Source organism: Mobula birostris, chromosome 23 (assembly GCF_030028105.1).
Source record: "Mobula birostris isolate sMobBir1 chromosome 23, sMobBir1.hap1, whole genome shotgun sequence".
Classification (NCBI taxonomy): Eukaryota; Metazoa; Chordata; class Chondrichthyes; order Myliobatiformes; family Myliobatidae; genus Mobula; species Mobula birostris.
This window is the reverse complement of record NC_092392.1, coordinates 40,780,597-40,792,603: the sequence shown is the minus strand read 5'-3', so window position 1 is coordinate 40,792,603 and position 12,007 is coordinate 40,780,597. Positions and strand designations below refer to the sequence as shown.

At 37.6% G+C, this 12,007-nt stretch overlaps 1 protein-coding gene across 5 annotated transcripts in view; it reads right to left on the bottom strand.

Annotated features, from left to right (window-relative positions):
• Window positions 1-12,007, bottom strand: part of bltp3b (bridge-like lipid transfer protein family member 3B) — a 132,097-nt gene that overhangs the window by 8,428 nt on the left and 111,662 nt on the right. For all 5 annotated transcript variants that reach the window (XM_072241507.1, XM_072241505.1, XM_072241508.1 and 2 more), the window contains 2 exons: window positions 9,832-10,091; window positions 7,342-7,450 (listed from right to left, as the gene is read on the bottom strand). In XM_072241507.1, the coding sequence (XP_072097608.1) occupies window positions 7,342-7,450; window positions 9,832-10,091 (369 nt within the window). The remainder of the gene's footprint in view (window positions 1-7,341; window positions 7,451-9,831; window positions 10,092-12,007) is intronic.

Sequence of the window (12,007 nt, the reverse complement as noted above, 5' to 3'; positions counted from 1 at the left end):
CTCTGAACCCATGTCATATTCAACAGCTCAAGGTGCTCATTGGGGTGTTAACTTCCAGTATGGAAACACTCGTGCTTTAGATGATAAAGGTCTGATTAGTATTATGGAGGCCATAAGGACGCAAAATGAAATAACAATTTTATTGGTACAATGTCAACAATTTTCATCTTTACCTAAAAGAGAGATTCAAATCTTTATTGCGATCCATTGTAATATCATGCATTCATGAGAGTTTTAAGAATAATGTTGAAAGAAAGACTGACAATTATGGTGACTACCTCGATTTCCTTGAACAGTACACTGGAGGTTGCCTTAGACAGCTTGTCAGAAGTTGCCAGCATTTCAACCTTAAGGAAGGATACCTAAAAGCTAAGGATCATTTTGGTATTGAGCAGAAAATTGCATCAGACTACATATGAAAGGCTTTTTCTTGGCCACCTATTAAATCTGAAGATGTGAAGGCTCTTCAAGACTAGCCTTTTTCTTAAAGGCTATTGTAATGCCATGGGAGAAGTTTAGTACATGAGAGTGCTGGACATGCCTGCCAATATGTTGATTGCTGTAAAGTTGTCCCATATGCTTAGGGATCTATGGAGAAGGGTGGTCTGTGAACTACTAGACAGGCACAACCGTGAAGCCGCCATTGTTGATTTTATTGAAAAACAAGTAAGGACTCCCACCTAATGTTTGGGAATATACAGGATACTACATTACCTGCAATAAGCAGGGTGTGAACAAAACTAAGTTACAACTTCGTTCTAAGGCTAATGGAAGCAGCTTTGCCACTACTGTAGCCAATGAGAAGTAAAGCTAAAATAGTCTGGAACTAATGAAAGGGAAATGGTCTCGTCAGCCAAAAGGGTTTGTCTGTTCTGTGAGGGTAAGCATACACTGGATTCATACCCTCACCTGAAGAAAAGGCCTCATAATGAGAAGATTGCCTTCCTAAAGGAAAGTGGTGTTTGCTTTGGTTATTTGTGTACAGGACACAACAGTAACGATTGAAGGAAGCATCTTTCATGCAAGGTAGGCACTGGCAAGCGTCCCAGCATACTTCATATTTGCTGTGACAAAAAGAGTGCAGAATTGTAACAAGCTGTGAAAGAATCAGACACAACAGTGAATAATGCCCCAGTATCTAATGGCCTTATGGGGGCTGGTAATCATGATTAATTCCAGTACGAGTGAAGTCTAAGAAAGATAACAAGACAGTAGTTACTTATACTTTTCTACATCAAGGAAGTATTGCAGTGCTCTGCACAGTGGGCTAATGAACAAGCTCAACCCAATAGGAAAAAGAACACACATTTTCTTATGCACCATGGGTCAAAGAAATTTGTGAGTAGCTACATTGTTTAAGGATTGGAAGTGGCTGGCTTAGATGGTGAAAACTATTGTGAACTACCTAACATCTATATGCAGGAAAGAATGTCAATCCACAAAGGGAATATTCCTTGTCAGAGGGATCTCCAGAGACGGTCTCACTTAAAGCATGTCCATTTGCCAGAGATTGATTCTGAAATTGAACTGCTGATGGAGATAAGTATGCCTAAAACATTGGAGCTTATGGATTTTGGGCTGCTGATCATGAAAATCACCTTGAAGTTTCCCTATCATGCACTATGTTTTTTGTAATTGCCTATATTTATTTCAATTCATAATTCAAGTCAATTAAAATATTGCCCACAATGTAAGCTAAAACGTTTTCTATCTTATCCAGGAATGCCTGGGCACACTTAGGCAGGATGGATGCTGCATAGCAGGAAAGGTTTTAGAAAGGTTATAAAAGTATCACGTACACACCATTCTATGCGTTGTGCTTTCATTTATATCGGTTTGTGATCACGTTGATGCACATGCTCCACACGCATAGCATATTGTGTGTACTCATTATAATAAAGTAATTGAATTTTCAGGAGTATTTGAGATAGCAAAATGCCTCGTCAACATTGCAACAGCTGTGATAATTTCTCTTTTATGACGAGTATACACTTAAATCTCAAAGGTTCCTCTTATTAAGAAAGCCTATGGGCTTTACTTTGGGTGTAAAATTGACAACCAATACAAAGTCTGGGCTCCTCATGTTTGTTGTGCAACATGTGTTGTCGATCTTGGAGCTTGACTCACAGGTACTTCGCTGTCCAATTTATATAGCAGAAGAATCATGTGACAGACTGCTACTTCTGTCTGACCAGTGTCTGGTTTTTCTGCTAAGAACAAGAAATCCATTGAATACCCTAATCTTCCTTCAGCCATGAGACCTATGCCACATGATAATAGTTTCCAATACCAAAGCTACTAGAGACACGGAGTCTAGAGGAGGCACACAAAGATGCCACGATGTATGAGCCAGGAATGGAAAGCAACATTGATACTGATACAGATTTTGAACCCTTTACGTTGAGTGAGCCTCATCTGATAATTCAATCTGCGTTAAATAACCTGGTCAGAGATTTGGATTTGTCAAAGGCAAAAGCAGAATAACTGGGTTCAAGACTGCAAGGAAGGAATTTGCTATCACCAGGCACAAAAAATTCTACGAAGGATTTTGATATTTGAGACAGAAGTTTCCCAGAAAAAAAGATACTAAGGTTAAGGAAGGCATGTTTGTTAGTCCACATATCAAACAGGGCATCAATGACAAGCTATTCAAAGAACCTTGAGTGGGACTGGGGAAAAATGCGTAGAAGGCACTCAAGAATGTTGATGAGAAGTTTCTTCACAACTACAGAGCACCAATCTACATGCAGCTGGTTGACAACATGCCTCAAGCATACAAAACCATGAAGTGCAATGTCACTAAGATTCATTTCCTACATTCTCACTTAGACTTCTTCCTTGTAAATGTCAGTGCTCTCATTGACGAGCATGTTGAAAGGTTTCACCAGGATATAGAGAAATGGTATCAGTGCAACTGGAATCCATCAATGCTGGCTGATTATTGTTGGAACACCTAAACGAGAAGCCTCAGACACCAATTACAAATGAGAATCACCAACAAAACATTTTTAGCTTAGTTGAACTATGGCAAATTGTCAGCACCGTTATGCAATTAAACACATTATATTCAATAAAAGTTAATTTCTTGTTTCTTCAAATTCCTATGAGATACAAGTAGTCAGAAATTATATTTGTGTTCAGCTTCAAGCAACACTTTCAGAAAAAACTACTGTCCAGTGTAATGGGAAGATTGCTGAACAGTGTGCTTTGAATCTAGGGAAGAGGGTTAAGAAGTATTTGTCATTTCACATGGACTACACAGGTTTCATGTAGGATGTCGCCTCCAAAGAGTGCCAGCAGAAGATCTGGAATGTTGGGAAAGTCTGGTATATTCCACACCATGGTTTTTATCACCCCAGAAAAGGAAAACCGTGTTGTGTTTGACTGTGCAGCAATTTTTCAGGGACTATCACTTAATGCTCAGCTTTTCCAAGGAACAGATCTTAATAGTTCACTGACTGGAGTCATAACCAGATTCAGAAAAGAACCACTGGTGATCATGACGGATATTGACTTAATGTTTCATTACATTAAAGTACCAGCGGAATGCAGATCTACTGAGGTTTCTTTGGTGGCCCGATGATGACCTCAGCCAAGATATGGTGCACTTTGGAATGGTGGTTACATCAAGTTACATCTCTCTGAAGCAACTTCATCACTGAATTGTGCATATTTCAATCTTAAGAAATGTGCAGAAGATAGCAAAGAACGGTTCAGCTGCGTATTGGTGGATAAGGTTTTGTATTGCTTCTATGTTGATGGCTGCCTTGTCTCAGTGTCCTCTGAGGAAGAAGCGGTGTTTCTCTATTATGGCCTTGTATCCATTTGTGCTAAAGGTAGTTTTTGACTCACAAAGTGGATAAGCAACATGCATAGAAGCTATCTGTGATACCAGAAGAGCAAGGAGCAAAAGACATGAGGGATTTGGATTTGGATAAAGATATTCCTTGGGTGGAGAGAGTACTGAGTGTGCAATAGTGTATTCAGTCTGATATTTTCCTGTTTAAGATCATGATCCAGGATAGACCGCTTACCAAAAGGGGAATCCTCTACACTATTAGGTTCCATCTATGATCCCTTTGGAACCTTGAGTCTGGTGGTGTTATCTACAAAGAAGATCCTACAATATCCATGTAAGAATGGGCTTGGCTGTGATAAAGCTACAGCAACATCAATTGTTCATAAGTGGACAGGCTGGCTGGAAGAACTCTGCCAGATGGAAGACTTCAAGATTTCTGGATGTTTGAAACCCTTGGATTTTGGATAAGTTACTGCTGAACAGTTACACCACTTTATAAATGAATGCAAAGATGTCTATGGAGCAGAAACGTACCTATTGTTGCAATGCTTTTACTATGGGAAAATCTAGGGTACCTCCATTGAAGTTAGTTTTCATCCCTTGTTTGGAGCTCACTGCTGCTACGATGACAAGCCATATGGACACATTGTAAAGGAAGTTGTATAGGAAGCTTCAGAACTCAGTATTTTGGACTGATACTACTTCTGTGCTGAAGTAAATCAAGAATGAAGCTTCCAGATTCCGAACATTCATCGCTAACAGAGTTTCAGAAATTCTTAAGGTCTCACAAGTATCGCAACAGAGGTATGTAAACATTTCAAACTACCTTGCAGATACGTCCTCTGGAGCAGGGGTCCCTAACCTTTTGCGCACCACAGACTAGTTTAATATTAACGATATTCTTGTGGACCGGCTGAAGGGAGGCGGTTGTTCAAGTTCAACAGTACGTGACAGGGAATGAGGAAAGGTGCAGCTGACTCATATCGTTTCATATCGCCAAATCATATCGTTTCCTCACGGCCCAGTCGCACATATTTGCAGCCCAGTACCGGTCTGCGGCTCGGTGATTGGAGACCACTGCTCTGGAGGGTTGAAGCTGAAGTCTTTTCTGAAGAATAAAGTATGGGTGTCAGGTCCTCAGTATCTTCTTCACCCTGAAAGTGAATGGCCAGTGAATCCTGATTATTCTGGAGAACTTCCGTTATATGATCCAGATGTCAAGCAGATTGCTATTGAATATCATGCAGATTGAAGAGGGGATGGAAGTGGTAATATATATAATTGATCACTTCTTGTCTTGGACCGATTTGAGGAAGACAGTGGCCTGGATTCTTAGATTTAAGAACGTGCTCTTACTTCTTAGTCGGAAGAGGAAGCAACTGAATATCGACCGCTCTCAGTCTGACTTGGATGAAGGATACCAAGGGTATTCTTTGGGGAGAGAGAGATTGAGAAGGCCAAAGGTCATATTGGCTGAGATTGCCTCTCAGCGGAGACGCTCAGAAAGGAGATTGTTGGTTTTTGCCAAAGAGGGAGATTTCCAGATTAATTTTTGAGTTTGCAAAGGGGAGAAAGTGTGAAAAGGAACAGTCACATTTTCAAGCTCAATCCAATACTTGAAGACGGTGTCTTGAGAGTTAGTGGACAGCCCGGTAGGACAGCCATGCCTGAAGAGTCTAAACATCTTGTTATACTGCCAATGTACCTTTATATCTCAGATCTCATTCAGCAGCATGTACATCAAAAAGTGGGACATGGTGGCCATAGCCACACGTATCCTGGTGGCACCAAAAAGTTTTGGATTCCCAGTGCTAGTACGGCTATATGAAGAATCCTGGCTAAGTGTGTTGTTTGTTGACAGTTGAGGCAGCTCCAGGGTCTCTCCAGATGAACCTCCGTTCACACTTGTAGGAGTGGACCACTTTGAACCTTTTGAGGTGAAAAGCAATAGAAGAAAGAAGAGGACATTTGTATTAATATTTAATGTCTCCTATGTTTTAGTATGTAGTAGTAATTATTATAGTGTAATAAATAAGGGGCTGTGACGTAGGAGCCATGTATCTATATTCTGTTGTATGTTGTGTTGTATATTTATTATGGGTAGTTAGTTATGTGGGTTGGGGGCGTGGTAGAAGCTAAGAGTTTAGTTATGTATTCATGTGCAGTCTAGATTGGGTAGAGCTAGGAAATGGGCTGTGGGTGATAACTTTTTGCTGACCACTTACATACTTTTAAATACATTTAAGAATACTTAGCTTAAGTATGTTTAAATATGCTAAGACTGTTTCCTTTGGTATAGCACTAGTTTTAGTTTCATTAGTTTTTATCATTTCGCTAGTTTCTTAATAGAGGATTGAAAGTATTTTCTTCGACTTTACTACTTGGTTATAGTGGACAGCATGTCATAAAGTGTCAACCACCTGTGCTCAGTCTCTGAGCGGTTTTGGTTTGTATTCAAATAACTGCTCAAAGGTCTGATGTACATTTATTCCTATAAATTTCAAAATTAGTATCTTTCTCCCCCCCCCCCACTTGATAGTTAAAATTACAATTAAAGCAAACACAAGAATACTTATAGACAGTGAAGTACACACATAACACTCATTCTCAAGCTGCGTTGTAGCCTGGGCAAAGTGCAGTTCTAAGATATTAACAGCATTGATTAGGATGAGATTGGCTACCAATCTGGAGGTAATCTTTGGGATTGCGGTAATGACAAATCCTTCACAAAACTATAATTTGAACAAGAATGCTATATTCCATGTATATATATTTCATCAGTGTAACAGCACACACACATTAAATAAATAAGGTAGTGGGGTATTTGTTTTGAATGTTCTTTTCAGATGTTGAATGTACTCCATAGCCACCAAAGTACGATTTGAAAAGTTGATACTGTTATAATATAGGAAAATGTAACCGCTACAGTTGGGAAAAATGATTGAGAGTTCAATATTGGTCAAAAGATCAGGAACAAAGTCCATGACCTTTGCAAAAATTGTACTTTTTTCATCTGAGAAAGCAGATGGAAAATTTGATTTCACGTTTCATCTGATGAACTTCATATCTGCAAAGGAATGTCAGTTTAGATTTTTGGCTCTGGTTTATGAAATGAACATCATAAAATTTAGCTTCATCTGTGAAGCTTTCATATAAATAGTAAACTGTTTTATCCTATTTAAATACAACAAACTTTGAATTTTCATTTTTTAATGGCTATATTTCCAAAAATATAATTTTCATGTTATTCTCACATCAGGTGAGTTTGATACAATTTATTCTAAACAACATTTTAATCAACAAAAAGTCAATGTCAAAAATTGCTGAGGAATAATCACAACCTGCTGCCTTAAAATTGGGCAGGTAAAATACCAACTACAGTAGTGATAGGCAAAGGAGTTTTACAACAAAATTGTTATCTCCAAGCTAGGATTTTCAGCAAGCTTTTGTTGATTAAAAAGTATATAATGCAAATCAAATCACAAACACATTACAAGCTCGTTCTAAATCTCACCCTTTCTGCAAAGTAAACAGTTCCTCACCTCCAATGCAAAATCTTCCATCATCATTTCTGCTCACAATTAGATGATCGATCATCAGTTCCACTGGCAGTGGATCGTGGGTGGGTTGTTCACGGCATGGATTGTCATCCTTTGAATGAAATTGTAACAAGTTTTTAAAAGCTTTTATTATAATAGCTAGTTAGTGGAAAACTTCCAAAACTACTCAACCAAATTGATCTGGGCTTTACAGGAATAAACCTGATTCAGATTCTGACAAAGCTATAATCTGCTATTTGCAATACAGATGACTTTGCCAATCATGGCTTGATTAGGGATGGTCCATCATGTTTTCAAACTAATCTGCTTCCACAAATAATGATATAATAAAAGAAAATACATATATAGAAAACAATTCTGATATACTTTAAATTCTTTGTCAGCAAGAATATAAGCAAGCTAATCACCCATTCAAGAACAGAACACATAGTTCAAAGTTCAAAGTAAATTTATTATCAAAGTACATATATATCACCATATACAGCCCCAAGATTTGTTTTCTTGTGGGCATACTCAGTAAATCCAATAACCATAACAGAATCAATGGAAGACTGCACCCAACAGGGCAGACAACCAGTGTGCAAAAAGGCCCACAGATTCAAGATGATAAAAGTAGAAAATGCTAAGGAAAACCTGAAATAATCCAACACATTACAGGATCCTGTAGCAGTTTAACACAATCTGATTACTTACATAGGCACAATCAAGTGGCAAACATCATTCACCAAAATCTTGCTTTAAAATACAAACTCATAAAAGAAATCATACCTTACTATAAATATAAGCCTGATCCAGTTTTAAAGTCAGAATACCACAAATTATATGATAACTGATCCATTATTACAGATAGGACAATCCATAATAATCATTTGGATACAATAATACGGGATAAACAAGCAAAATCAATCTACTGAATAGATATAGCCATTCCAAACACACATAACAGAAATCAGTAAGTGAAAAACACCAGAAATATGCTAAATTTAAAGAGGAAATTAAGACTTTAGAACATGATCAGGGTAGACCTTGTCCCAATAGTAATATCTACAACTGGTATCATCCCAAAGGCACTACACAATAGCATTAAACAACTAGGGCTACACAACAATATCTATGCAAATCTTCAGAAAGCCACAACACTGAACACCACTAAAATAATCTGACAGTTCCTAGCAATTGAGAAATGAGTGTACTTGGGTATGCCTGCACCTCACGTTTTACCAGTTTGAGCTGAGGAAAAAAAACAATAAATAATAAATAATCAATAAATATTGAGAACCCGAGATGAAGAGTCCTTGAAAGTGAGTACATGATATATGTCCATGGCACACACCAAGAAAAGCCTCTCCAGGTTATTCAGTATGCTTCATCCTTGAATAGTAAGGATTAACTGGGTCTCAGTTCAAACTTTGATTTGTATTAAATTAACTGATCTCACAGAAAAATAAACAGCTACAACCCAGCACATCTCCAGACAATGGCCATGTTTTGTATCTGCAGCCAGTTCCCCTTCCATTCCAATAGCTGCCAGTATTCTTTATCCACACTCTATTATAAATAGTAGTCACAGGATAAAATATTCAAATGCATGCAGCAAACTTCAATACAAAATCTGGTGATAAACAGAACTGAGCATTTACTTTAATTTCCTTAGACTGAGATTTTGCATTGGAATTCATTAGCCAAAATAGTACAGGATCTTCCATACAATCTCGAGACACAACATAACCAGGGGCAAACAACAGTATTGCTCCAGCCAGCAGATTAAAGAACTATACTCAGTATGAACAGAGAAGTGTCAAGTAAAATACTTAATTCACACAGCAAATTGCCTAGAAAGCAACAGGGGAAAAAGACATGAGACACAAAAGGGAGCACTTGCAAAGAACTAAACCATGAAACATTATCTGATCTAAATAACCTTAACATTGTGATTACCATTAGAGACTTTGAAGAACCAAGATCCAAGTTTCAGTGCCAAGATAAGACTCCAAAAGCTAAAACATTTACTTGTGAATTATTTTCCAAGTTAACTAAAACTGCATACCATATAATGTAATTCAATGAATCATGTACAGGTAGTGAAATGCTATTTTATGATGGTTTCTGAAAGTAATGTGGCAGTTCATAATTTTTGTTTAACCATACACACGATAATGGATGCAGCTCCTTTTTTTTTAAAACATAAGTAAATGCTAGCTTGATATTTAGAGTACAAATCCAACCCCTTAATTTCAGCAAGACAATGCAGGCAACATACTAAACCATCAATTATGCCAGTGTAAAAACAAGATCACTGTTTTCTAATCCTGCAGAGACTATTTTCCATAACTTTGCATAAATACTAGTTTTTCATAGACATGATGCACAGGAAATAACACAATTTTTACGGTCAATTGCAAAGAAAATGTTAAGAGGGATCTTTGCTAACATTTCACTATATTGTTCGGCAAATGTTTTTGCAGAACATACCTTTAGTTTAATCTTAGAATCGGTGATTTCAATTTTCATGGGGATAATGTCAGCAGGTACTTCATCTTCCAAAAATATTCCTAAATTTGTGAGGGAAGATATCAGGAACTCTGAGTTGAAGTCCTTAACAATGCATTGCAAGAAACCATTCTGGACTGCGAGTGGTGAATGGACAGCAGCACTAGGCCCACCCTCAAGCCGTAAACTCACTTCAGGTAATTCTTTCTTGCATTCTTGTATCAATGAAGACTGGTGTCGATCTAGCCACAAAATGGGGGGGGGGGGGGGAAGAATTGAAATACAACAATGTCAAAAGAGCTAAGTTCATTGTTTAACATAATACTTCCATAAAAGCCAAGTCTGTGGTTGTATACTCATTTTCTTGCAACCATTTTTTACAACACTATTGCTTAGGGATGCATTTTCCAATCCGTATCTAGTTTTTGCTTAGTTTACTAATAAAACACAAATTGTCCATTAAATAATGTTTACTTTTCCTCAAATTAGACAAGGACAAATTTCTTGAGGAAGTATGACCATAAATTCTCAGACGTCTAACGCAATTTCTCTTTTCACATGGGGTCCCAAGGGCTGACTGAACAACAAATAGAATGCAATATTGATCAGAAGCTACCGAAAAATTATGTTATTCAAGCTCAGCTGTATCAAATCTGATGCCATGGCATTTAGAAGTACTACAAAGTGCTGTCCCTCAGAATTTGACAATCATGAGTAGTAAAGAAGTGAGAAAACATTTAATTATTGAATGATTTGTTAGATCCTGCTAAATATGCTTATTAAGGTAACTCCAGTTTTATTCTTCATACAATCACAGCATTGAAGATTTGAAATGCAGTTACCTAGTACTGTAATTCTATTCAATTTGCATGGCTTATGGTATTTTTACAAATTTTGGCTTAAAAAGATAGCAAAAGGTTAGATGCATAAATACAATACAAATCATCTACAGGTAATGAAGGGATTCAGATTTTACAGACTTTCATAACAGTTTGTCCATAAATAGGAGAGTAAACAAAAATAGCTCCCTGGTATTATAACTGTAATGAGTGGCATTAAAAGTGCATGATTCCACTCATCCAATTACTAAAGTGGTGGGGGGGAGGGAGGAGGAAGAATGGAGAGAGGGGGCAGAGGGGGAGAGAGGGGAGACGAGGAGTGGTTGGGGGAGAGGGAAAAACTAATTCTGATGTTTATAGGAATGAATGTACATCAGACATTTGAGCTTAATGTTACAGGAGCTCATTTGTGTGTTGGGATGTCTATAAATTGAGCATACATAACCTGGAGATGGCCTGCGATGCAAAATAGTTCAACGTGGAAAGGCAAGTTAGCTTTTCGGAAGACTCCTGATTAATCAGTGGTTGCTATATTGGCTTGTGGTTTTCAAAGTTCTGTGGTCTGTAAAAGACTGCACTTAAAATATTTTAAAGGGCCACTCAAGTAACTCAGTGGAATATGGAAATGACAGACAGGTGCCTGTAATTTAATGAAGGTCAAGTTGACACCAATTTCTTATGTTGTTAGAACATGTTTGAATGATGGGCCTGCAGTAAATCAACAAAGGAGACAAATGACAAGGATCTGGACCAAGCAGTGCTGAAATGGTTCAATCAACAGGAGGGCATTATAACAAGAATGCATGTGTGCTAAGCAGGCCAAGTTCCTTTTGATGCTCTGAAAATTGAGACACACTTGAGGGGTTCATCTGGTTGGCTGATTCAGCAAAAAAAAAGGCAAAATGTGTATTCAAGAGAAGTTGAGCACAGACAATACAGCAACTGATAATTATGAGATGAATTCATTGTATTTAATGAAAAAGTTGGAAATCAAACAAACTTAAGATGCAAAATTGCAGACATATCATGGAAATACTTACAACAAAGGCCTTAGTATTCAAGACTCAATGTCATATTCCAGGCCATAAGGACAGACTAACAAGTGATATATAGATCAACTGGTAACCCAAGACCGCTAAAATAGGAAAACTGTTCTCTTTTTTAACAAATAAAGCCATTAATATGCACCAGATTATTTTAACTGCAAATAATGGAAATGGAAGAACTGTAGCATTTCATAAAAGTGGTTGCCAAGAAATCTGTAATTTACCTTCCATTGCACCAGTGATCAACAGATTTTGCTGGAAAAAACTGTCATA